Consider the following 25,797-nt stretch of genomic DNA (forward strand, 5'->3'; position numbering starts at 1 on the left):
AGAAGTGAGGTTGATGGCTTTGTATAACAAGTTTATATTTTTCTCTTCAACTTTATTGACTTTTATATCATTTTTTTCTCCTTTCTACTTTTCCTACTTTTCTTTTCATTTCCTATCCTTTCTCCTTTATATAATTGTCACCAGCTAGTTTTTATCTTTTTTTTACATGCCCCATTTAAAACCATTACAAGACACTGTCCTGTATTCATATGTATTTGAAAGAATAAATTATACTTGTTTAGAAGTCAAACGTCCTTGCTAACGTTCAACTTTCCTTATCGAGCGGAAATCGAGAAATTTCTTGTTTTCCTCTCCCAAATTACTCCTCGATATACATTTCCTCTCATTCATGTTGCAGTAGCAAAAAAAACCATGGAAAGGGCAATTACTAGTACTGCAACGACTTGATTTGAGGTGCAACAGGTCGTGAAAGAGATAAAACTTTTTTATTGGAATTTTAAAAATAAAACAGTTACGGGAAGAGCCTGTGCGCACCGATGTGAAACTCCGAGGCACCGCGGTCAGAAAATAGACGCGGGAAAAATGGAATGGCGGGAAACGAAACTGGGATCGGTTGCTAGGGTAACAAAATGCGAGGAGAAGATGATTCACGATTGCATGCTTCGTGGTGGAAATCCTCTTCAAATTAAGGTTACTTCTGAACTAGAGGTATGCGATTTCCACTTCAATTAATGTTTATTTACAGCTAAGTCCACTCCTAGTTCCTCACGCAGGTGTCGTTCACCCTATCCCACCCTTCATTTCCCTTTCATATATCTCTAATTATCTCTTTTCCCTGCAACTATTCTCCTTATAATATCTAATGGTTTAGAGAGAGATAGAGAGAGGGGAGGGTGGGAGAGAGAGGGGGGAAAGAGGGAGAGAGAGAGAGAGAGAGAGAGAGAGAGAGAGAGAGAGAGAGAAAAGAGAGTCGGAATGAGAGAAACAAAGACAGAGATTGAGAGAAATGCTTCTAATCAAATATAATATCTCCCAATTTCACTACTCATTTCTATGCGATCAGGACGCCCGTTTCTCATAACTTCTTGCGAGTGTTTCACAAAGACATTTTTTTATAATTCATTATTGAAGCAAAAAATATTTTCAAGATCTAGATGGTGAGAAAAACCAGTGGCATGAATGGCCTGCCATAGTTAAGTCCAACTTAAAGCCTATCTGTACTAGTTTTACCAGGAGGCATTCGACCTCCCTGCATGGTCACTGACAGGTGGTTATCTCATCAAATCAGCTCTCAATTCACATAAGAAAAAGGTCAACGAATAGGCCATGTTTGCTATATAGAGGGCGCAAGTAGCTGTAAGTAGTGTAGTGGGGCTTTAAAGTCAATCTTCGTCTTTGTAAAACACCCCCCTCATCAATAAAAAATGCTGAAATTCTATAAAACATTTGCTCTTAGCCAATCAAAGGCAATGGTTTTAGTACCTTACAACAATTATCGTATCTTGATATATCTTTTGTTACAGGGAGAACAACATAAGACAATGTTTCTTTTCATTTTCTTTTTTCGCCACCAAAACTGTATATGAGCAGGAGGACAACACACAGAGTACTCTTCAAGAACTGCAGAAAATCCTTTTTATGCAAATGTTTCTTTATTCAACTATAATTACAGAAAAAAAGGATGATGGGATGACATACTCTGTACAAATTTCCATTACATTTACGAAGGAGAATAATAATACGTGTGTTTTTAACAATTATTGTGCACAGATTGTATCAAGTATAACAACAAAACAAACTCACGCTACAAGGCACACGCGGACAACACACTAAACCTGACCCAACCTGAATGTCTGTCTGCCTACCTACCTACATCGTCCTGCATGTGATGAGTTTAATACTACATATCCTTCTCTCTCTCTCTCTCTCTCTCTCACTCTCTTAGATCATGATTGCCCTCCTGCCCCCACCCACCCCCGAGCTCCCAGCCCCCTCCTAATATTTGGGCATTTTTGACTCTCCAAAAGCCTACTACATAATATATGATCTGACCATAACTGAATTTTGAGGGAAAGTTCAGATTAAAACTGGTTACAGAAGACAATCGTTGTCAACTAATCGTCTCTAGCCCTCTCCCTGGCAACTCAACAATTTGTCTTATGTTTACTGAGCGAGTTTTAAAGCAGCATTTTCGCTCTGTAGAGGTAATATTTGATGCTCGTTATTCTAAATACAGTACAGCAACATAGAACCCCTTTAATACAACAAAGGCAAAACAAATTTTGGCAATGCATGTACAGTTTAAAGGGAAATTCCACCTTTAACAGAGAACTGTTCTAAAAGAAGCAGACTGGTGAAAGTTTGGATTAAATCGGACCAAAACATTCGAAAGTTATGAATTGTTTAAAGTTGTACCCTAATCACTATACATATGGGTACTACTTATTGGCTGAATCGGTAATGACATTGTGACAAAGTGCCGGACTACTTTCCAATTTGTTTCAACACACAAAATGATTAAGGTGTCATTTTTTTCTCAGAATGTATGATTCAGGAGGGGTCTTTCTTTTTAGAGGATCTATAAAGTCTCATGACAACGTCACAATCCACTGACCAAATTACCAATTTGAGATTCAAATGGATTTAGTGATCTCACATTTCAAACATCCATACCTCCCTTATTATTGGCCTAATTTGTTTCAAACTTTCGTCATTCTGTTTCTCTTATTTTTCTGCTTCCATACCCCTAAAGTTAGAGCAAGGGTTGGATTGCCCTTTAACCCTTACTGTACTGGGCTATTTTGAGCACCTCCTGACTGGGGGGGGGGGGGGGCCTAGGAGGCCCCCCCTATGATCTCAGCCGTCGGATGTCCGATGAACACAAAAATTTGAATGTTTGTAGATATTTACGTAACGAACAAGATGGTGTAATTAGTTTTTTTTGAATATGCAAATTTTTGTCGTTATAGCCTAATTAATTATGCAAAATGCTAATCTTATGCATTTTACAGAAAACGTGTCAGACTCCACATTTTGAATGTTGAAACTCATTATTCGTATGAAACTTCTTTTCTAACACAAAATATTTATTTTGATGTAATTAATAATGATAATTTATGCAAATTTGATGCGGTTTTCAAATATTTATTTTCTTATGTATTTTATTGTTTTTTTATTTCTTATTATATCTATTGTTTTTATTTCTCATGTATTCTTTTGTTCTGGAATACATCAAGTTACTTTGAGAAACATATAAAAGCAATTCGATATCAATTCATATCACCCACTTAGGAAGGAATACATCTAAACCTGTATTCACATTTCTGCTTGTACATGAATATATGCAATTATAGCATATTTTTTGATGACATGCGCATACTAATTGTTATGTAACACCTCACAGGTATATCTGATCGCGACGAAATTGGTATCAAAACGTGCGTAAGACTTGAGGGAAAAAATTTCAAAATTTCAAGCGGTTGCGGCGCAATCTCCGAAAATGTCAAGGAAGGGGCCTACCAGGCCCCCCCCCCCCCAGTACAGTAAGGGTTAAGCTTGCCTCTCACCAAGTTCCATCATATTCATTTTGGTATCCTGACTTGAAAAACAAACAGATGTACTGGAACTCCATAAATAAAACCAATGAAAACTAATACATAACTTGCAACATGATGAAACAAACGTCTGTGTGTGAATGCTGTTTCAGAGAAAATATGGCACATATATTTCTCTTTTTACTCCATAAACAAAAAATACAAAATCTGGGTCTTAGGAACATTTCTTGCAAGCGTACAGAAACAATGGAACTTCAGAACAGAACATTTCACGTACGATTAAACAGTAATACGAATGAGGACAACCCGTCGTTATACTACAATTAATACATCCCGTAAATCTATACTTGTCGAGACATAATGACTCTTCCAACCGACTCTGCAGAGGGCCATTTGGACACTGGATGCGGGACTTGCCCATTTCTGAAAAAACAATGAAGAGTGTCTGTTTTCTCAGTCTGGTGTGCTGCAGTTTAAATTATCAAAAAAATATTGCCTTTGGTACAGTGTCTAAGGGTGGGAATTTACGAGCTCAGTCACAGCACAAATGGCTGTTAGGAGCCTAAAAGACGTTATCTCAAATCATTTTACAAAGAGTAAATACCCTTCTGGCTCCAAACGGACAACATTTGCTTGCCCCTAAAATGTCTCTAAAGAAAATGTTTCTAATGGACACATGACAATATTTGTTTACTTTCCCTAAAGGTAACAGTGACAAATTGATCATTCTACCCAATATCGATTGCTCTCGGTAATTTTGGCCACTGACCTGCTACGTGTCCAATCGGTGTTTTGGCGGCCTATTTTGACATCGGAAAGGGAGATTGCCCCCTGCTTCCTCGCAGAATCTACTGGCCTGAGCACTCCCCGACATAGCACCTCTACTGAGGCTCATGCCTCAGCACATAGCTCAACCTAAAACCTGGACTAGCTGGGAGCCTGGTGTGGAAGTATGTACACGATTTCGTCACAAGCCCCTCAACCAACACTGCATATCCTTCATTAAGAGCCAGAAGGAGATTAACTCACATCGCTTTACGAAGAACCAACATCCTCCTGGTTCTTAAGAGACGATGCGGTAGCTAGCTTTGGTAGCTAGCTTTGGTAGAGAGAGAGAGAGAGAGGCCATCGGTCATCCCTAGCCACACTTCAACGTTCATCTGGCCCTGAAACATTACCTCTAACAAACGTCAAAACCTATGAAAAAACCTCACGTTAGTGTCCTTTCAGCGTCAGCCCTCACCGTATGTAAACACCATGAAGGGCTTCTCCCCGAACGAACACCATGAGTTTTGCATCATCATCCTTAAAAAAGAGGCCATTGGTCATCCCTAGCCACACTCAAACGTCCATCTGGCCCTGAAACATTACCTCTAACAATCGTCAAAACCTATGAAAACCTCACGTTAGTGTCCGTTCAGCGCCAGCCCTCACAGATCGTAAACACCATGAAGGGCTGCTTCTTCCCGAATAAACAACATGAGTTTTGAATCATCATCCTCATCTTCTTCGTTACCATCTACAAACGTGTTGTCCATGAGTCCATCATCTGTCCTTACCTTCTCCCGCTCTCATTTTTTTTCTTTTGCGTGTTACACTAAACACACAAGTCACATCTCTCACTCTCTCTCTCTCTCTCTCTTTCTCTCTCTCTCTATCTCTCTCTCTTTCACTCTCTCTGTGTCTCTCTCTCACTTTCTCTCTGTACAAGTGTAGAAAAGGGAATTCCTGACTATTCCACACGGCGTCTTCTCATTTTCTTAAGTCCAGTACAAACACCTGCAGAGAAGAAAGGTAAAAGAGACAGACAGTTGTAATATCTTGGTGCAAAATGGTAGCAAATGTTTGAATGAAGAAATGAGAAGTTGTCAAAGTGGGTAAGGTTGGCTGAAGGCAACTAGTCCGCTGAGAGCCCGGAGGGTGTTAGAGATGAAGTAGAGTTCTTGTCACGCGATTGCATTGTGAAAGAAACGGTATGGAATCGATCAAAATAAGTTGATCGTGTAGCATGTAAGTATTGATGTGTACTGCAAGGTTCTGGAGTCATCAAAATGATAAGAAATTGAGCCCAGTCTTGGTAAAGTAACAAACACTGTACACAGAAAGATGTATATGGGACTACACAAACATGTGGCATAAAAGTCCAGCCTCATTTTTAAGCTGATACTTGTCATATTTAGAATATGGAGGCATTTGAAGAGCCATGCTTTTCAGGGAATGTTTTTTTCTCTGATGTTCTTCCACACTTGCATAATAACAATGATAACGCTCACAAATTATTTTTCATCTCTCCCTAGAACTCAACCTTCTCTTTAACTCTGTATTGGAGGATGGCTCTTAGGTACGTAGTTGAGACGATCTTAGATTTGGGATCTGTTTTTGTCTCTCCACTACAAAAACTAAAGCTACATTAATGGATCCAGGCTAATTGTGAGTACTCCAATCTATTGCAAACTTACAAACTACTGTCTATCATCCTAACTCTCACATCCAACTCCAAAGGTTTCATTGTTAAAATGCCTTTTTAAATTATGAACGAGTGGTATAGTGGTTCATTCACATGACTTTCAATCAAAGGGGTGAAGGTTCAATATCCAGCCGGGCACTAAATATCCTTAGGCAAGAAATCAATCCACTCTTGCCACTCAGGTGTAAATAGATATCTGATATGCCACAGCGCTACAATATTTGGCTGCCAGTTATGACCAGGTGGTAGGCCAGAAGCATCTATGATGGACATGCATGCTGTTGAAGAAGCCACCATTGTGTTGATTATCATTATTATTACAGGTAAGCGATTTGGGACGGACCCCTGGTCAACTCAAACAGGACATGACAAGCACTCACCGATCCATCTGACGCACTAGCTCCTACTTTATCTCCCGTATGATTCCAACAGACTTCAAAGATTCCTCCTGTCCCTCTATAGCTATGAACAAGACTGCCGGTCTGAAAGAAAAATAGTAGAGGTGTCGTGGTTGAGTGGATATGTTACTGGACTGTGGGTCACAAGGTCCGCAGTTCGAGTCCTGCCACGGCACTAATGTCCTTTGGCAAGATATTGATCTACATTTGCCACACTCGATTCAGGTGAGGTGAATGGGTACCTGGTAGGATTATTCCTTGAAATGCGCTGTGCGCCGATTACGGCTGCCGGAGCTAAAGCTAGGGTAATAATTTCCCAAGCTCTTTGGAAGCGCATAGAGACGTTATATAATGTGATATGTGCTATACAAGAACCAAATATTATTATTATTATATGCAGGCTACACTTATACTAACAGATCACAAAGCTGTGTTTGAATACATCTATATCATTGATTTAATTCCAGTTGACATTAATACAATCATATCATTTACTTAATTCCAATAAACTTCATAGCTTCCTCCTGTTCCTCTACAGCTATGAACAATAGCATATGCATATGCACGGTACTGATATACCAACCTATCATCCACTTGCAAACACATAATCATTAACTGTCAAGTTCCATTTCTTTAACTCAGAACCAAAAGGGCAGTAACTTGAATCATTTAACACAACCTTGCTAATTGTCTGATGTCATAATGCTTCTCTGCCAATCTGGCTTTTTCTCCGTCTGGAAGGGGCCCACAAAAAATATTAGGCTTTAGTTTAAAACCTACAGATTATTACGAGAGGGTTCTACATTATTTATTATAAAATGGCTCTAGTATTTTAAGCATCGTGATTGGTCAATATGCGTCACATGACATTGACAAATTTTTGATGCAAGCACGATTTTGCAGAAATGAGTGCAGAAAAAGCGCAACAAAAAGTTATATTGCACGGCGCGTACGTGACCATGGAGATCCAGTGCGCGCGCGTACGCGTAGTACTAGTACGCTCCCTCGAGTGCATTGTAGGCTATAGGCTACGCGTAGCTAATATTGTACGCTCCATATCCACCATGATCCCCAGCGCAGCGTACGCGTAGCTTAGCTCTAGCTAGAACAGGGTATTATTAGAAAGCAAATTTTTGTTTTACTTTTGCCTTGGATTTAGACCCGTTTTGACTTTTGGATTTCATAATGAAGCCAGGAATTTCAGCTGTCTGAAGTAGACTCGTCTCTAGACACCCTATGCATTTTATTTTTAATCAAACAATGAATCCCGTGGACTTTTTGGTAAGCCTGCAAGGTCTTAGACCCTCATTTTATTTCTAGAACCAACATAACTCTAGATCTAGATCGAACTCTCGTATACTTAAGATCTAAACTTTTGTTTGTTGCTGTTTGTGTCGCTATTTTATAAAACAAATAACGCACTTGACCCTGTTGTGCGAAACGTAAATGCAGTGTTCGCTCGGTTTCTTCAGATGGTTCGCACTGTCAACTCGCCGCAAGCGGCTCGTTGCACAGAGCGGCACCAATCTAAAGAAACCTCGCGCATTCTGCATTCACCGCTATTGCACTCTGGGACGTGCGTTATTTGTATAATATTCACCCTCTTGCACCTCACAATAAACGGATACCCAAACAGCGAAAGTATTATCGAAAAACAGCCAAGATTTGCCCATGACTGAGGGTGGTTTATTGAATCTCCAATTCACCAACCGATCTAAAAGCGCAAGCGCATACATTTACATAATCATGATTATGCATAAGTACTATTAACAATAGTTAAGATTCATAACCAGATGCGAAAAAGAGAGATGGGCTCAAAACTATGGACTCACCTGTGTTGACCATATATGTACACATTTGTCAAACGAGCCGCTGGCTAGGTATTTGCCCGAGGGGCTGAAAGCTACGCTGTAGACAGGCTCTTGGTGTTTGGTCAGTGTATGGATACAGATCCCCCTTTCTACATCCCATAGCCTCACTGTCGAGTCAAACGATGCACTGTAGAGGGACAAACGGGAAAGGTAGAATCAAGAAAATGAGATTAAAGTGACTCGGTAACAATGCCTCAGATTCTGAAACAAATCCTGGATTTAGCTCATGCTGCAATGATAATTATAAACTGTTAGGTCAGTCAGGAACCCCATGAGTTTTACAAGCCGATCCCCTGTCTGATTATCAAGATGTCTATGATTGGAATTTGAAATTTCAAAAAACGTTTTCCCCAACGGTTTTTATAACACTACAGTCAATTATATCAAGTGTCTCTCCAAGTTCCTCGATCTTCAGCCATCCGCTTCAACGTTTCATAACCTGTTGCTCCACATTCTGTGATTAAATCATCTAGAAAGCCTTTACGAGGTCTTCCCCTCTTCTTCTTTCCATGAATACGACCTTCTATAACTCTGAGCATCAAGCCCTCATCATGCCGCATTATGTGTCCAAGCCATTTCTTCTGTCTCTCTCTAATCGTTTGAATCAGCACCCGCTTTTTTGAGCTCGCTGCAACACCTCTTCATTCAAAACTCTGTCCCTCCAGGACACACCTAGTAATATGCGCCAGCACCACATTTTGACCGTGATTGATATCAATCGTAAATCAGTTGGGATTAACATCAACTCTTTATATGATGTGGCCCTGGTCTGGCGAACCCAGTCGCATGCTGCACTCCCCCAGCACTTCCATTTAACGAGAGAGGGCTAGATATGATGATTTGAGACTCTAGAATACAAAGTCTTTACAGTTTGTGGTGCAACATCGTTATCCTTGAGCCTAGAAACATGGGGGAGGTAAATCCCCCCCCCCACCTCACTTTAAGAGCAAAATTATAGTTCATAGTTTAGTTCATAGTTTAGATGCTGCTTTAAAGAGCAGATCGAGCTCAAGTAAGGTGAAAAATAATTTGTGTGCTTTTTCAGTCTTTCCTGTCATATCTCTTCCTAGAACAGTTAACCCCCCCCCCCCCCTTTTTCATACATTCCTTTTCAATTTGTATTTATCACAAGTTTAATTCAATATCATGTATTATGCATAAGCTATGATATAGTTGTACTATGTAAAGTGTACTAAGTGTTATTTGTTGTCATTTTTACCTCTCTCTTTATCATTATTGTTAGTTTGGAAAAATATCGCAGAAGAAATGCCTCTTGAAAATAAAAATTTTGAAATTCTGTGTGTCTTATTTTTCTGCTTTCATACAAAATAACTTATTACAAGGGTTGGATTGCTCTTTACATTCAAACCTCTTCTGTGAATTTAGGCCAAGTTGGAAGCTGATGAGATGAATCGTTTCTTACCTAGCTAACATGAGAGGTGTATTGGGATTCTTTGGGCTCCATTTGATGGTGTAGATCTCTTTGCTATGCGCCTGTAGATCATGTACACACGTATCCTGCTTCATCGACCATATCTATAGGAATATAAAAAAAAGGTGACAAACACAAATTGATAAAACATGATCAAATTGACCGTATTAATCTCTTTCCTGTGCGCCTGTGACCCATGTACACACTAATCTATCGACCATATCTACAAGAGTATCATTTTTTTAAAGTGATAATCACAAATTGTTGGAACAAGATGAATTTGACTGTATTATTCTCTTTCATGTGTGTCTGTGAGCCACGTACACACGTATCTTGCTCCATGGACCATATCTACAGGAATATATATTTTATTAATGATAAACACATATTGATAGGACATGATCAATTTGATGCTATAGATCTCTTCAAAGCTTTTGTCTCTTTGTAGCTTAACAATTAAAACTAGTCATACTGAAATATAAAGAGTATCATTTCACTTCATATTAAGTTTGATCCAAGCTTAAAAGTAGGCTTTGAATCTGATGCATTTTACTAAATAAACCAGTTTACTGACATATTCAAATATTGTGCATACTTTTTAAAGCTACATACCTTGAGTGTCATATCATCTGAACAGGAAGCGAGCATCTGACCAGACGGGTCCCATTTGATAGCATTCACTTCATTCTGAACAAGAAAAAAAACCAAGATAAGTAATAATAATAATAATAAATGATTGTCACATTAGCACTCAATACTATGTTTCTAGACACTTTCTCCATCTATCTAAGTATCTTCTCCCGGTTCAGAGGTTGACTGCAACATCTCTCCATTTCACTTTATCTTCTGCCATTCTGGTGCACTCTTGCAGTTTTTGTCCTCTTCAGTTCTTGACATTCTCTTCCCAGTTGATTCTGGGTCTCCCTCTAGGTCTAGTTCCTTCCACTCTTCCCTCCAACACATCCTTTAAGAGGCTTTGGTGCCTTTACTTTGTAATTATTATTGGATTGAACTGTTATTGCACATATTAGATAATGCACACTCTCCCCTTCCTGGGGGCTATGGGGAATATTCCAGCCAGGTGCCATTTTACAAGCACACACACGTGCCAATCCAACCCCATTAATGCTTGCCTCTTGCTTGGTACAAAAAATAAATGCACAATACATGTTTACAATATAATTCTTTGATACCCAATCTTCGATGAAACTTACTGAATGTCCTTGGAATGTTTTGATGGGTTTATCACTGCCGAGTTTACACACATGTATACTCTGGTCTGTGGAACATGATGCAAAGCTTGTGTTGGTTTGCCAGTCAACGTCTAATGCCGGTGCTGTAAATATTTAAAAAAAAACATCAACATAAAATACAAGATTAAATCAAAGAATCTTGTCTTAAACAAACATACAAATTTAAAAAGTTGTCTCAAAATTTTTGGTGTTGTTACATGTTTTCAAGGTACAGTATAGAGCTGTCACAGTTAAGGTAAAAAAAAAAATTGGGATAGAAATAAAACATGTTTAGGCTTATGCCATTCGGTACAATGGTCTGAAAATCAAGACTATTACTTATTGGCTCTATAGCTCCTAAGTCCGTTTGACAACTAATAGTCGTTATTTTCCCACTTGAAGACATTTTCAAGCCCCACCTTTTTTAGGGAAGTTTTAAATAAGTATTATCTTTCAAAAGCCGTTGGAATTTAACCTTTTCATTTTTTTGGCCTGCAAATGGGACATAGTACCTTTAATAACAGAAATCAAATAAATCTCTTTTTTTTTCAGGGATGAGATTTTAGCCCTTCCAAGTTTTCTCCTTAGAATCAAGCCTGCTTCATAGCTGAAAAATAATCCATTAAGCATTATAACCTAAGCATTATAACCTAAACATATCAATACTACATGTTAATATCTACATTCTCCAGGTCAAAGGTCATTAAGTATTGTTCTTGTGACAGTTGCTTGATATTATCATAAAGGCCTGTTTTATTATAACACAATCAGAAATTAACATTTAGGCTTCTGATGTCTTGTTCTCACGATATGGGAAACCACTTCATTAATTTATTTATTTATATTTGCAAGTGAATAGCAAGAATAGAAGAGCAAAAGTAGCTGCATGCAAAAAAGGCTCTACATTATCTGTGCGATATAAGATCTAGAAATGTCAAATGTTATGTATGAATATTTTCAATAAAACAATTCTATGCAGTTGATTTGCAAATATAAATTTCTCCATGGAATTGTAAAACTGGTTCAGCTGATTCACAGTGAAACCATGACATAATGCATTTAGATACAGAGCTGCCAACCTTCAACAACCAAAAGAAGGAACCATGATGGCAAAAAAAAGGAATTTTAAGCAACTAATAAAAAGAATTCTTAAAAACGAAACTTACAACCACGGGCGACAAACTTCCAATGCAGAAATGTCCATTCTTTGTGCTTTTTTTTTTTCCTTTCCATATTAGGACCTATAGTTTATTTACAAGTAGGTATTTTGTTGTTGTCATTTTCGTATTATCGGCATTTCATTCTTTTTGAGAATATTTTTCTCTTCAAGTATGTTTTAACCATAGTTTTCTATTGAATATGTGATCAAATGAACATTTTAGGGCAGTTGTTTGACGTGCGGTATGTAAAAATATGTTTTTTTTTCAATAAAACAAAACAAAACACAAAAAAAATTATTAAAAATTATTTAAAAAACATATTTTATGAAGAAAAAACAGAGTAATTCCGGGAAAAACGGAATGGTTGGCAGCTCTGTGGATATGTTGTAAGAAAAGGGTAAAAGACATATGACCAGTTACAAATGCTTACCAACATGGAAAGGAAACTGCTGCTTGCATTCTCCAGTTTGGGCATCCCAGATGATGGTGGTCTTGTCCACCCCTGCGCTCAGAATGTAGTTGCCCTCTTTGTTCCATTTCAGCGCAAAAATGGGACCCTTGTGTTGACCTAGCGTGCTGACCAAACGACCTTCCGTAGACCAGATTCTTGCATAGCCGTCGTAGGAGCCCGTCGCTAATAAACTACCGTCACACTGCAGGGGGCAAAGAAATTGAAATTTCATAAGTCATTCAAATAATAATAATAACATTCCGTTTTTATATAGTGCCCAATATATCGATACAATGATGTGTCTAAGTGCTTTACAGATATACTATTACACCGGTCATCGGATTCAGGCTTAACCAATATGAAATATAAATATATATTGATTGATGGCGAGTCTTACAGCTATAAATCTTATGCAAAATAAATAAATGCCTACATCTGACAATATTCCCAAATAATATACTTTAAACAAATTAGGGACTATATTTTACACACATTCATGGTAAGTCTATATGCCTTCCGGTTTAAAACAAATTCATTTTGTTTTCCAAGTATAAAGATCATTTTGCGGATCAAGGATTCAATGACAAATTTTACAAGTTTTTAAATTAAAGGCACAACTTCTTCCAATAATAAACTTTTTGATAATAACCATTCGATTTCCGTGGATTATGAACTTATTACTGAGTATCTCGATCATCATAATACAAAAATTATTTTGGGAGAAATAAATGAAAATAATCTATTGTAATGCCACAATACGATCAGGGTGGTCTCAAAGTGTGCAGTATGACCCATTGACAGCTCATGATATAGTGTATGAATGCCATGTGCAACACCTGACAGGGTTTACTTTAGTGATTTCGACATGCGACATTACTCGCTGAAAATATTTTAGCATGTTTTGAAATTCATGATCAATAAGTGATTTGCAAAATTCGCGAAAATAGAACCCACACGAAAATCGCGAAATTAAGTTCAGTTTACAGTGCCATATAAAGGCAGGGCTTGACATTAACAGGCACTCGGGATGCATGAGCTCCCAAAATCTAAGTCTGGACCCCCCAAACAAATAGTTTTTACCTAGGATTCGTACATGTACGGACTATAAAACGTTAAATACAGACACCCTTCCAAAAAGAGTTATAGTGGACCTACCGTGGACCCTTGGTATATGAATGCATACCTGCCAACCTTTCAAGCAAAAATCAGGAATCTATGGATAAGGCTCCAAAATAGGAATCCTTCCTCCAAAATAGGAATTGTTGGCAGCTATGTGTCTTGGATATGTCACCGGACTGTAGATCACAGGGTCCGCGGTTCAAGTCCCACCGCGGCACTAATGTCCTTTGGCAAGACATTAATCTACATTTGCCACACTTGACCCAAGTAAGGTAAATGGGTACCTGGCAGGAATTATTTCCTTGAAATGCTAGAGCACCAAATTTCCAATTTCCAAATTTGGAAGCGCATAGAGAAGTTTAAATGTGATATGCGCTATACAAGAACTGAATATTATTATTATTATTAAACTTACATTCCAGTCCAACGAGGTGACATCTTTGTTACTTGGGACATCTTGCCCGCCTTCTCGGATGCAGTGCCGTAGAACCAGCTGGTGTTGTGATGAATTCTGACCTTCACTCAGGTTCCATATCCTAGCAGTCGAGTCCCCAGACCTACACGGATGGAAGAAGAAAGGAAGAAGGAGAAGGAGGAGAAGTAGAAGAAGAAGGAGAAGGAGGAGTAGAATATGTTAAGAAGAAGAAGAAGAAGAAGAAAAAGGAGAAGAAGAAGGAGATGGATTAGGAGAAGAAAAAAAGAAGAAGAAGAAGAAGAAGTAGAAGAAGAACAAGAAGAAGGAGAACAAGAAGAAAGAAGGAGAAGGAGAAGGAGAAGGAGTAAAAGATGTTAAGAAGAAGAAGAAGAAGAAGAAGAAGAAGAAAAACAACAAGAAGAAGAAGAAGAAGAAGAAGAAGAAGAAGAAGAAGAAGAAGAAGAAATGGAACAGGGAGGAGAAGGTGTTACAAAGAAGAGAAGAAAACAAAAAGAAAAGAAGAAGTAAAGAAAAAAAAGGAAAAAAAGTAGGAGGGGAAGGAGAAGAAGAAATGATGAGAAAAAAAGGAGAAGAAAAGAGAAGAAGAAATAAAATGAGATGAGTAATAAAAATATAAACAATAACAATAATGTAAACATAAGTTTGAAAAGGATTACATCTCACTCCTGTATACCGATGATGATGATTTCAACAATATAGAACCATGCTCTGATTATGTACACTGCATGATGATGATGATTAACATATGACATAATACCTTGGACTTGCCCATTCAGAAAAAGAAAATTGGTGTTGCCAATTTGGTCAGTACGCTCTTACCCTGATGCAAGAAGATCTCTGCATGGATTCCATGCACAACTGAAGACTTCTGATTCATGACCTCTAAGAACGGTTGCTTTACTAGGAGGGATCTCTATGCCACCATCGATTTCCATCGCTTCTGAGTGGTTTGCTGAAAGAAAAAGAAAAAACAACAGCCATTTTAATAGTCGTTTAAAGCATCAGTTAAAATTTTTGCCTTAGCCCTAATTAAAACGTGAAAACTTTTTAGAGCTCAACTTTAATGTCAATGCTATCTTGTTACGTCTTTCATCAGCAACCTTACAAACATGCTATCCCAAACAAGAGTATACCTTATCACTGGGTAGCATACATTCACAATGCACCCTCTACCCCCCCCCCCCCCCTTTACATCCCCTTCCCCCAAAAAGTACATTCATACATGAATGATATCTACAACACAAACACACAGCCATCTTCAAATAGTTATATTAGGCCCAAATTTTAATTGATGATCACTTGAATATGTTAAAAACATTTCCAAGGGTTGTTAGCTCTGTTTTTTTAAGGATCTTTTCATGCAACTTTCGAAGTGCGACAATATGAAGGGATATTGCAAGGCCTGTATGAATCCAGTTCAGGTACTGCTGTTTTGTAAAAACACTGATAAACTGTCATATATTTGACAAAGAGTGAAAGTGAGACAGGGCGAGCATCGTCTGCCGAGAACCAGAGGGTTGTTAACATCCAAGTAACAAACCGTTAAGGCCGCTCTGGCTCTCAACAGACGCTATACAATGTCTTATAATAATATTCCCAATTATAGCGCTTAATACATCGATGATGTCTCTATTACTGCATTACAGATATATTATTACCCTGGTCGTCAGATTCAGGCTTTCCCGCACACACAATCTATGCACATTCTCCACTCCCTAAAGAGCATTCCAGCCAGGCGCCACTTTAAAGACGCTCACAATGCATTACACTAAATAAACTACGACAATACTCACACTGAATTAACGTAACTGGGGGGTCATCGCCATTTGTTCCTTCTACTTTACAATTGTTCTGTCCGTTTGCTGCTACCTGCCTCAGTTCCAACTTTCTTGTGGAGATCACATCTGGCATGACTGCGTCGATGAGGGACAGCGAATCTAATGCCCTGCTGTCTACGACTGATCCATCCTGTGATATTCAATGCAATTTAGACAAAAATGTTAGGATAATTTCTCAAAACTAACAGTAAGTCTTTACAGTTATCATCATCCAGCACCAAAATGAACAATGATCATAATGATGAAGATCAAAATAAGAACAGTCATAATAAGAAATATAATAATAATAACAATTATAATACTACCGTAATATTATTTCTCTACTACTACTATTACTACTACTACTACTACTACTACTACTACTACTACTACTTCTAATAATAATAATCATCAGCATCATCATCATTAAGATCATATAAATGTCATGACTTTATTGTCACGTTTAAAAGTACTCATAAACATCTCACATAAAGACTTAAGCCCATCGCACACTTTATGACCCGTCTGCAATCTAATTTTTTCTCGAAGAAATGGCAATTGTACTAGATATATGGAAATCTAAACAAAGACCAACTTTCTGAATACTAAGAAGAATACTATTAGTCCGAACAAAAGCTTATCATCTACGATTCGTAGATATCGAACTATCGGTCTAACGTTACTACAAGTCTGAACCGATTTAGCTTTTCCCCTCCTCCAAAGAAACCTTGAAATCCTTTGAAATTTGTATTCTATCATTAATTTCTGTTTCTTCTCCCTTGGAGCACTACTCAAAGTATATTATAGGTTGCATATTGTAATAGGTCCTCTAAAAAGAAAAGACCCTGACTCTGTGAAAAATTTAAATTTTGGTTATTTTATATGTTGGAACAGATGGAAAAGTAATCCGGCACTACATCACATTGACATTACCGCTTCAGCCAATTTTAAGTGCCCATACTAAAATGATTACAACTTTCAAAAATTGATAACTTTTTTATATTTTTTCAGATCTAATTAAACTTTCATCAGTTTGCTTCTCTGATTTTGCTGCTTTTCTTTGTCGTAGTTGTCTATTTGGGTTAGGTCCTCTAAAAAGAAAAGACCCTAAATTTGTGAAAAATTAAAATTTTTGTCATTTTATATGTTGGAACAGATGAAAAAGTAATCCGGCACTACATCATCACATTGACATTACCGCTTCAGTCAATTTTAAGTGCCCGTAATAAAGTGATTACAACTTTCAAAAATTGATAACTTTTTTATATTTTGTCGGATTTCATTAATTCTTTCATCAGTTTGCTTCTCTGATTTTGCCGCTTTCTTTTAGAGTAGTTGTCTATTTGGGTTGGATTTCCCTTTTACTGTCACAACTGGGGAGGGAGGACGGGGTAGAACAAATACATGCGCAATACTCATTATTATGTTATTATATCTGTGTAGTTATTTTATTCATTTGGACGCCTGAATCAACAAGCTAACATAAGCTTCCTACAGGTGCTCCCTTTTCCTTCTACTCATTTTCACAGTTTGTTTAAATTAATTTAACACAATGCTCATGATTTGTATATTTTAAACTGTCTGTACTTTATCACATGTATATATTTGTATGTTTTTTAACGGAAATAAAGTCTTTTGAATTGAATTGAAACTTCTTACCTCATTTATACTGACTTCTGCCTCTACATATTGCAGGCCTTTCTGTATGATGGAGATGAGCGCTGCCGGCGGGACTAGAGCCCCGTTGATGTTGGACTGGCTGATGTGACTCTCTATTCCAAATGTGAATGCAGAGTGTGAAAAACCTGAAAAGAAAGTTTGGATTTGAATTGAATTGATGATTTATCACTTAAATTCATGTTATACAACGGCAACAACACATGTATGTAGTAGTATGTTCATAAACATATTTGGGTACTGTAAAATATTACTAAATATCATAATGCTAATTGAGGTTAGTCTTATCAACATGCATTGTATATGAATAAGTAATTACTTGACATTAAACATATTAATATATACAGTTTGCAAATATTAACAGATAAAGATTGGGTTCATCTATTAGACTGAAAAGCTGTCAAGCCACTGGCAGGTTCTAAACACACGCGCACATGCCACAAAGCAAATTTCCGATAACTTGCTTCTCAAGTGTTGACTGCTCTATGTACATGTTTCACCATTTTGTAAATGAGACAGGGCTTTCCCTCCTTGTCAATTAAAGGGATCGTTTAACAATGTTAAATCTGAGATACACGGTCCTAAATGTTACCAGTGTCTGTGATATGGTGTAATATTGAAGCCCTAAAAAAAATCGCGCTTCAAAATGGTCAAGAAGTGCCTCAAAAGAGTAAAAATCTTTGAGTGACCGGTTTTGCCATACTCGTTTTCCCCTATAGACTGTAGTGTTATGAAAACCTTTCGGCGAACGGTCTTCAAAATTTGTAATTCCAATCATTAATATCTTGATAATAAGACAGGCGATCGGCTTGTAAAAGCCATGGAGTTCCTGACTGACCTAAAGGTTTATAATTATGATTGCAGCATGAGCTAAATCAAGGATTATTTCTAAAGGATCTAAGACAAAGTTACCGGATCCCTTTAATACAAAAGAGATATGGATTGTAACTTCCTTGTTGGAGTAGTTCAATATCAACTGAGAAATTTACAGGCATTTTAACGCCAAAGACCTGTGTTTAATGCAATAGAGCTTGATTAGCAGAACGGCAAAATGGCAAAATGTCGTGGTCGAGTGGTTTAAGGCGCTTGACTGGAGATGCGAAGGTCGAGGGTTCGAATCCCGACACGGCACTAATACCCTTTGGCAAGATATTAACCTGCACTTGCTACTCTCCACCCAGGTGTTAAATGGGTACCCGGTAGGATGCGACCGTCATTGTTGGTCAAACAGCTTGTGAGCGTCAAGTAACGCCCGGCTGGAATGCTCCCCAGGGAGTGGAGATTGTGCACACAGTGTGTGCGGGCAAGCACTGAATCCAATGACCGGGGTAATAGTATATATTTGTAAAGCGCTTAGAGACATTTGTATTAAGCGCTATATAAAAATTAAATATTATTATTATTATACGCCCTTTAGCCAGCTGCAGAATGAAGTACTACAGTGTACATGTTTGATTCTTGGAGATATCTGTATACCAGGAAGTTGACCTGTATTTGTATTTTGTATTTATTAACATTTATTTCCTTCTCAACAGTACAATATGAAACACAATGTATATATAAACGATATATGTAACAATTATTTCAACATAGATTATACAGTAAATAATTCAGATACGGAAGGAGGCGAAAACCCGGAAAGCATAGCTTGAGTTGGGAACGACCATAATACTTATGAAGTTAAGGGGATTCTTACAATGATAACGTCCTTCTGCTTTATATGCAATAGTGCATGTTTGCATTTATCAGAACGGCGATATGCGCTTACGCCCTTCTGCCAACCGCAGGACGAAGCACGTACGTACCTTGTTCAGATATGGCAGGGCAAACCACAAACAAAAAAAACGGCCACGTTAATGAATGACAAATATTTCAAACAAAAGACTAGAGCTTATCAACTGAGCTCTATGCTATAAGATACAGAAATATGAAGCGTAGTATGCTTTAAAACGTCATGCGACGTCTCTGAACAAGCCTTTACCTGACTCCTGGAGATATCTGTAGACAAGAAAGTTCACTTCGTCACTGCTTATGCTCATCGTGACATGCTACAATTCCTCCAAACCTTTGTAGATGTGCTCTGCCTTCCGAGAATCGCAGGGAGATCTCTCTACTTCTCGTCTGATTTTTATGGCTATCAAAAATGAAAGATAAAAACCAGAATTAGACAAATCAACTTACAGTGTACCTATTACATTCCATTAACATTTCACACATGTATTGTAGATTCCAGGATTAAACTGCTCAAGCCTCAATGATCGAAAGTAATTTTTTCACTACGTCTACGTCTATGGTGGTACTCGTCAAAAGCTTTTTCAGCAACTAAACGAGGATATTGTGGTGTGGTGTCTCTCATAGTGGTCATGATTGATTAGTGCATAGTGCTTATATACAAGTTGTGCGAGTAAAAAAAAGTTCCTCCTATGATTTAGGCACTGATGGCTCCCTTGAACTTCTCCACAAAGGGCAGGTAATTACTTACACTTTTTTTTAACATTGAGGATCTACAGTAAGTGTACATGTACAGGAGCCCCATGGCCCTGTTTTACAGAGAATAGGCCATTTTTTTAATGTGATCAAAATTCAATGCACAAATCTTAATGCTCAAATGCAATTTGCATTCTGACTATCAAATTACAACTATTTGTATTACAACTGAATAAAATAATTTGTAACAACTTCACAGAGATTTATGCATCAAATTTGATTACATTACAAAAATAATCTATTACGATTGATCCAGATTGATCGCAAGTCCTCCAATCAATCACAGACAAACTCTTGTATCCTTTAGTTTCATAGTACAGAGTTACGAAATATGACAGTCGATTTTGAAACATTCAGATGATAGGAAATTTATACAAAACTCATATGAAGAAAGAATTATCTTATAATGAAAGGAGTGTACAGACTAGAAAAAAAACTGTATAAAGAAACGTCATGTCAAGAAACTAATTTAGAAGAGGTCAATCAACACGACAGCTGCATGGCCATTCATCAGTGATGTGTTTACCTCTGGCATTTTATACCTTTTTTACCTCTATCTATGTTTTCTCATATTTGAAACAAATTTATTTAGATCAATTACTGATTACAACCAAATGGATCGACGTACAGCAAACTTTGTAGACTCCAAATGGGTGCAACTAGAAAATCTATGTATTCTCATTTTTCAACAAAATTATTTAGATCAATTACTGAGTACAACCAAATGGATAGCAAAATTTGTAGACTACAAAATGTACATATGGGTGAGATTAGAAAATTTACCATCAAAAATAATTCTGGCGATATCGTGATCAAAATATGCTACATGCATGTTGAAAAAATGACAACAACAAGCGCTTAATTCGCGTACGAGAGTTTACGAGTGATCCACAAAAAAAAAAACTAACCACCAAAGGTAATTAGGTACTTGCAAAATTTGCCAAAGTCAAAATATCATACAAATACAATTAGTTGGTATCACTATTTGTAATTTATTTACAGTTTTGAAGACATCTTCTCTTCTCAAACTCTTGTTGAAAAGTTCATATTTTCTAAAGGAAATCTGGGCACCAGGTTAAGTTAATTTCATGTTCCTGAATCCTTTTTCCATCGTTGATATCAGATTTTAGAAATCTTACTGATTTTTTGAGATATGGAACTGTTCTTTAGACCCTATATAGCAGAATTCTTTTGTTGATTTATAATTTCATAGTTGCACCATTTGTCTACAATTTCACCGTTCATCTGGTATTAATTGATTTAAATGAATTAGTGTAGAATATGAAAAATGAAGGATCAAATACCATATTCCTAATTATTTGTTAATGTCGACTGCAAACTTTGGACATCCCATCATGCGTGCATGTTGACTGTCTATGGTAGATCTACACCACATAGATTTTAATAATCAGTAGATTATAATGTAGACTTTTTCGCAGAAAATAGGATCACGTGGATAATTGTGACATTTTAGAAGAATAACAAGTGTGCGAAATTTGGTAGCCCCATCGTTTCTACACAAAATTATTGAATGTTGTTCCCAAAACCAAGACGAAAAGCATGCCAATTTCTTTAATTTTTAAATTGAATGAAACTGAATCAAATTGTCACTTTATTACATAAAACTAGCCTGATGATTGTTATAAACTAAATGTTGGATTTGCTGGATTTTAAAATACATAACTAAAGGTAATGGTCATCATTTTTAACAATCTACCATCATCCATGTTGAAAGAATGTTGAATAGCATTTTGTAGCTGTTCAAGATCTGCTGGATGTGTTCACACTCCATTTATTTGAACATGACCTGTGAGCTCAAACCACGCTAACAACACGATTGGGCACCTATCGATAGCGGGCATCGCATTCTGTGTGAACACTCCTGTTTCTTGTGCACATCATCACACAGCCTGCACACAGAGTGCTCCGTAAACGCACGTCCACACACCACGGCTACGAAACACTCGCGTCATGGTAAGGCATACTGCGATCAATGCTACATCAAAGACGAAATGGTACTCACAAATTATAACTTCTTGAACCAGCTCAGATTCCACCGGATCCTTATTTTCATTCCACCAGTTGAATCATTGATATTTTTATAATTATTTAACTAGGTATACCGCTCTCGTTTTTTCCTCGTTAAGTCGTAAAAGGGATGAATTTACGGCCAATTCGTCGGGATTCCTCTCACACAAAATGGCCGCGATTTCACTCTAAATTGGTAGACACTAGTTGGCGTCATTCCGGTATATGTGACGTCATCACGATGATCCTGAAGGCCGTAATTTAACGCGCGTTATTTTGAAGAAGAAAAAAAATGAGGCAAAAAAAATTTCTCTCTTTTCTTCTTCTTCTTTTACCTATTCTTCTTCTTCTTCTTTTACTTTTTCTTCTTTTTCTTCTTCTTCTCCTCCTCCTTCTTCTTCTTCTTCTTCTTTTGATCTTCTTCGCGTCTTCTTCTTTTTTTCCTTCTTCTTCTCTTCTCCTTTTTTGCTTCGTGATTTTTTTTATTTAACACAAATTTGTATTAGATCTATATATATTTTGTTTAGGTGGGGGAGGGCTATTTTTAGTATTTTTCTGTTTGTTATGTTTCGTTTATGATTTCTACATCAAACGTGTGGTACCGCTGCATGTAGGCTGATAGTATAGACTTCGTTTAATTTGGCGGAACATATAGTAGGGCAAAACCAAACTGATGTGTAGCATTTTATATACTAGTAGCAAACTGATCTTTGTCATTTTGTTTAAACCTAAGGAAATTGTATCCCCTTTCAAATTTCCAACCCAAGAGGCAGCTGGGGGAATTTTTAATATCATTATTACTAATTTTTTTTAAAGTTCGGGTACTGCCCCTTTTGACTAGTTTATTTATCGAACCCTGGGTATCAATCTTTGTTTAGTCCGCAGGCTGAAGGTTCTATTTTCAGTCTACTGTGAAAAGAAAATATTAAGCTTTAAACTAATTTAGAGAGAATTTTCTTTAAACAGAAATATAGACTTCCAACAATTAATCTCTAGCTCTCTCTCTCTCTCTCTCTCTCTCTCTCTCTTTATCCTTCTCTTCAACCCACAGTCATCTCTAACTTTATTGTTCTTAAATTTCTTTCCTCTCTCTCGATCTTGCTTTGTCTCTCTAAGAAGCTAAAACCTGCTTTATCTCCATCCCTCTCTCCCACCATCTCTCTTCAAGCAACGAAGTCCTCTAACTTCATGTTCTTAAATGTTTCCTCTCTCACACTCTCTCTCTATAAAGAACACGGCGCCTTCCCCCTCTCTCCCTTCAAGCCAGTCCTCTCAATTTCAATTTATTGTTCTTAAAATTTTCCTCTCACTCTCTGTCTCTCTAGAGTTAAGACTGCTCTGTCTCGCTCTTCCCATCTCCCCAACACCCCCTCTCTCTCTCTCTCTCTCTCTCTCTCTCTCCCTCTCCCTCTCTCCCCCTCCCTGCTAAAATACATGGGTCTGCTTTGCAGTTTTATGTCTCATCATACACAGAAAAACAAACAACACAGAAATTTACTACATCGCTGACAAACAAAATTGGTGGCATTTATATCTTTATACAGCAATGTCTTTAATTGCACATACTTTATCGGACTTTTGTGCCCATGCAAAAATATAAATCAGCAGAGAAAATTAGAAAGAACATTATTTCCTATACTTATGACAATAATGACATACAGTCAATAATACCCTTCAGGTTCTCCACAGATGGATACGGTAGAACACACTAACACAATATTTGAAACTTAATTTTAAAAAGGAAAGAAAAATAAACAGCATGATGATAATCTTGTTCTCATAATTTTGTAAGATAACGGCAAAGAGCCTTTTTCTGGGGTCAGATGACAGTCGTTTTTTAAAATCAGGACTGAAAAGAATGCAAAAGGAAGAAAATAGTTCACATAGAAGCAACTGAAGAATAAAAATGAAAATCTGAAGTGAATATTTACACCTAGCGCTTCAACAGGTCATTTCCTAGAAACACTGTGGAAAAACCTAGATTCACAGAAAAAGGTCTATTCCTCACAATGTAAAACATAAGTATATCAATATGTTCAAAGTATAAAAATACAATATTTGTTATATGTTTTTCTTTCTTTTTTCTGGCATAAAAAAACATATACTCATATCTTGGCTCACTAACAAAATAGTGCAGATTCTTTTTCTGCCTACATAAATTCTTCAACAAAAATATGTAATATTTTACATAAAACTGTTACAAATACAACCAGAACAAAAGAAAATAGCCTATGTAAATTATGTGTTATCATAAAACAATTAAAATATGAGTAAATAAATTGCAACAAAGCTCTTTAAAACACTAAAGATTAAATATCACCAGATGTATTAACAAGGTTTGTACACTGACTGATTTCTACCCTCTTCTTCATCTTTAAAAAAATTAAATCATGTTACCGGTATTCAGAAAGCAAACCACATTGGATCTAGCTTAACGCTCATATGTTGTTTTTCTGAAGGTTCATAATTCTCAACCTTATACCGTAGTTATTCTATAAGTTCGTAATACCAAAATTTCTGCTTTGAAAGCTTGAAAAACAACAAAAAGTGGTAGAAAAACAAAAACAATAAATTGCAAGGTACAATATCGGAAATGGATACTGCCTCATTAACAAAGAACAATAACAAAAAATAAAGTTTAAAAAACACAGAACAGCACCTAGTTTTAACGCAAAATTAAATTAATTTTGCGTTTCTTACAACATGGCAAGAGAACTAAAGCAATTATACCTTTCCTTTCTATGTTTATGATTTCATACACATATGTGAAAGTGAAGAAAAAAAATGCATCTATTTTAATGCGGCAATCAACTGTAAACAAAATCAGAGAAAATAGTTTTGATATATGCCTGGTACAAGGGCACAACTGGATGCACAAGGCAGCCAGTAAATGTATATTTATAGAAGAGCATATTTTAAAGTTTTGAACCGTAGGTGTCACTTTCATATCCAAAGGGGTAAATAAACATGATCATCAGCTGAGTAAAAAGTTACCCCTATTTGCAGATGTTCATGAACATTACCCACACAATATGACAATTTTTTGCCTTACAACAGGTACAAACTGGGCACCAAATATAACCATATGTTTGGCTCCCCAAGTATAAATTTACAAAAAGGACCCTATTTTTCCGCGAAATTGCATAATGTTATTTGAGGTACAGGTTCCTCTTTAAAATATGTGACCCTTTAAAAAAAAAAAAGATTTGTTTTTCTTTTCAAAGTCTATGAACATTAAAGTCTTCACGAACATCCCCGAAAATGAACCTTTGGTTGAAATTTCTAACTATCATGCGTACACATTGTCAATATAAAGCGACACCATCAGGTACTGACCTTTCATCAGATACATCTACATAGCGCATATCAATCTAAACACTGTATCTCAATAAATGTTATCAGTGTTAAAATAAATCTTATCTCTGTCACTGTTTTAATCCATCCCTTTAATACAAAATCAAGAAACTAAAAAATAATGACATTAGTTTGTACTCGTGCTCTTCTTCCAATAAAAAAAACCAAATACACTTTAGGATATGCATCGTTTATATTGTAAACCAAATCTTGCATATGATGTATATATTTTGCGAAATATATCTTTAAAAATTCAATCAATCAAAAAAATATGCTGCATTATAATAAGAGATTGCAATGCTTCAATCACAACAGATTATACATGCACTTATCCGCACAACTTTAGACAACAC

The 25,797-nt window shown here is 36.8% G+C and overlaps 1 protein-coding gene across 1 annotated transcript; it reads right to left on the reverse strand.

Annotated features, from left to right (window-relative positions):
* Nucleotides 1–4,847: 4,847 nt before the first annotated feature.
* LOC115922633 (F-box-like/WD repeat-containing protein TBL1XR1) lies at nucleotides 4,848–22,293 on the reverse strand. The gene is made up of 13 exons (XM_030981842.1): nucleotides 22,086–22,293; nucleotides 19,557–19,709; nucleotides 17,558–17,703; nucleotides 15,875–16,049; nucleotides 14,901–15,033; nucleotides 14,061–14,202; nucleotides 12,506–12,728; nucleotides 10,898–11,019; nucleotides 10,296–10,370; nucleotides 9,675–9,787; nucleotides 8,213–8,378; nucleotides 6,363–6,464; nucleotides 4,848–5,294 (listed from the first exon to the last, which is right to left on the reverse strand). The coding sequence occupies exons 2-13, from the start codon at nucleotides 19,612–19,614 to the stop codon at nucleotides 5,268–5,270; spliced, it is 1,482 nt and encodes a 493-aa protein (XP_030837702.1). The 5' UTR covers nucleotides 19,615–19,709; nucleotides 22,086–22,293; the 3' UTR covers nucleotides 4,848–5,267.
* Between the last annotated feature and the right edge of the window lie 3,504 nt (nucleotides 22,294–25,797).

The sequence above is a fragment of the Strongylocentrotus purpuratus genome, unplaced genomic scaffold (genome assembly GCF_000002235.5).
Source record: "Strongylocentrotus purpuratus isolate Spur 01 unplaced genomic scaffold, Spur_5.0 spur5_scaffold_12, whole genome shotgun sequence".
In the NCBI taxonomy this organism is placed as follows: domain Eukaryota; kingdom Metazoa; phylum Echinodermata; class Echinoidea; order Camarodonta; family Strongylocentrotidae; genus Strongylocentrotus; species Strongylocentrotus purpuratus.

What these genes read in the sequence shown, in the direction of transcription:
- LOC115922633 (XM_030981842.1), bottom strand. Translation starts at nt 19,614, where the DNA reads ATGAGCATAAGCAGTGACGAAGTGAACTTTCTTGTCTACAGATATCTC. An exon ending in CAGAAGTCAGTATAAATGAG is followed by an intron (nt 16,050 to 17,557) that starts GTAAGAAGTTTC and finishes TGAATATCACAG; the next exon opens with GATGGATCAGTCGTAGACAG. An exon ending in GCAGTTTCCTTTCCATGTTG is followed by an intron (nt 11,020 to 12,505) that starts GTAAGCATTTGT and finishes AAATATTTACAG; the next exon opens with CACCGGCATTAGACGTTGAC.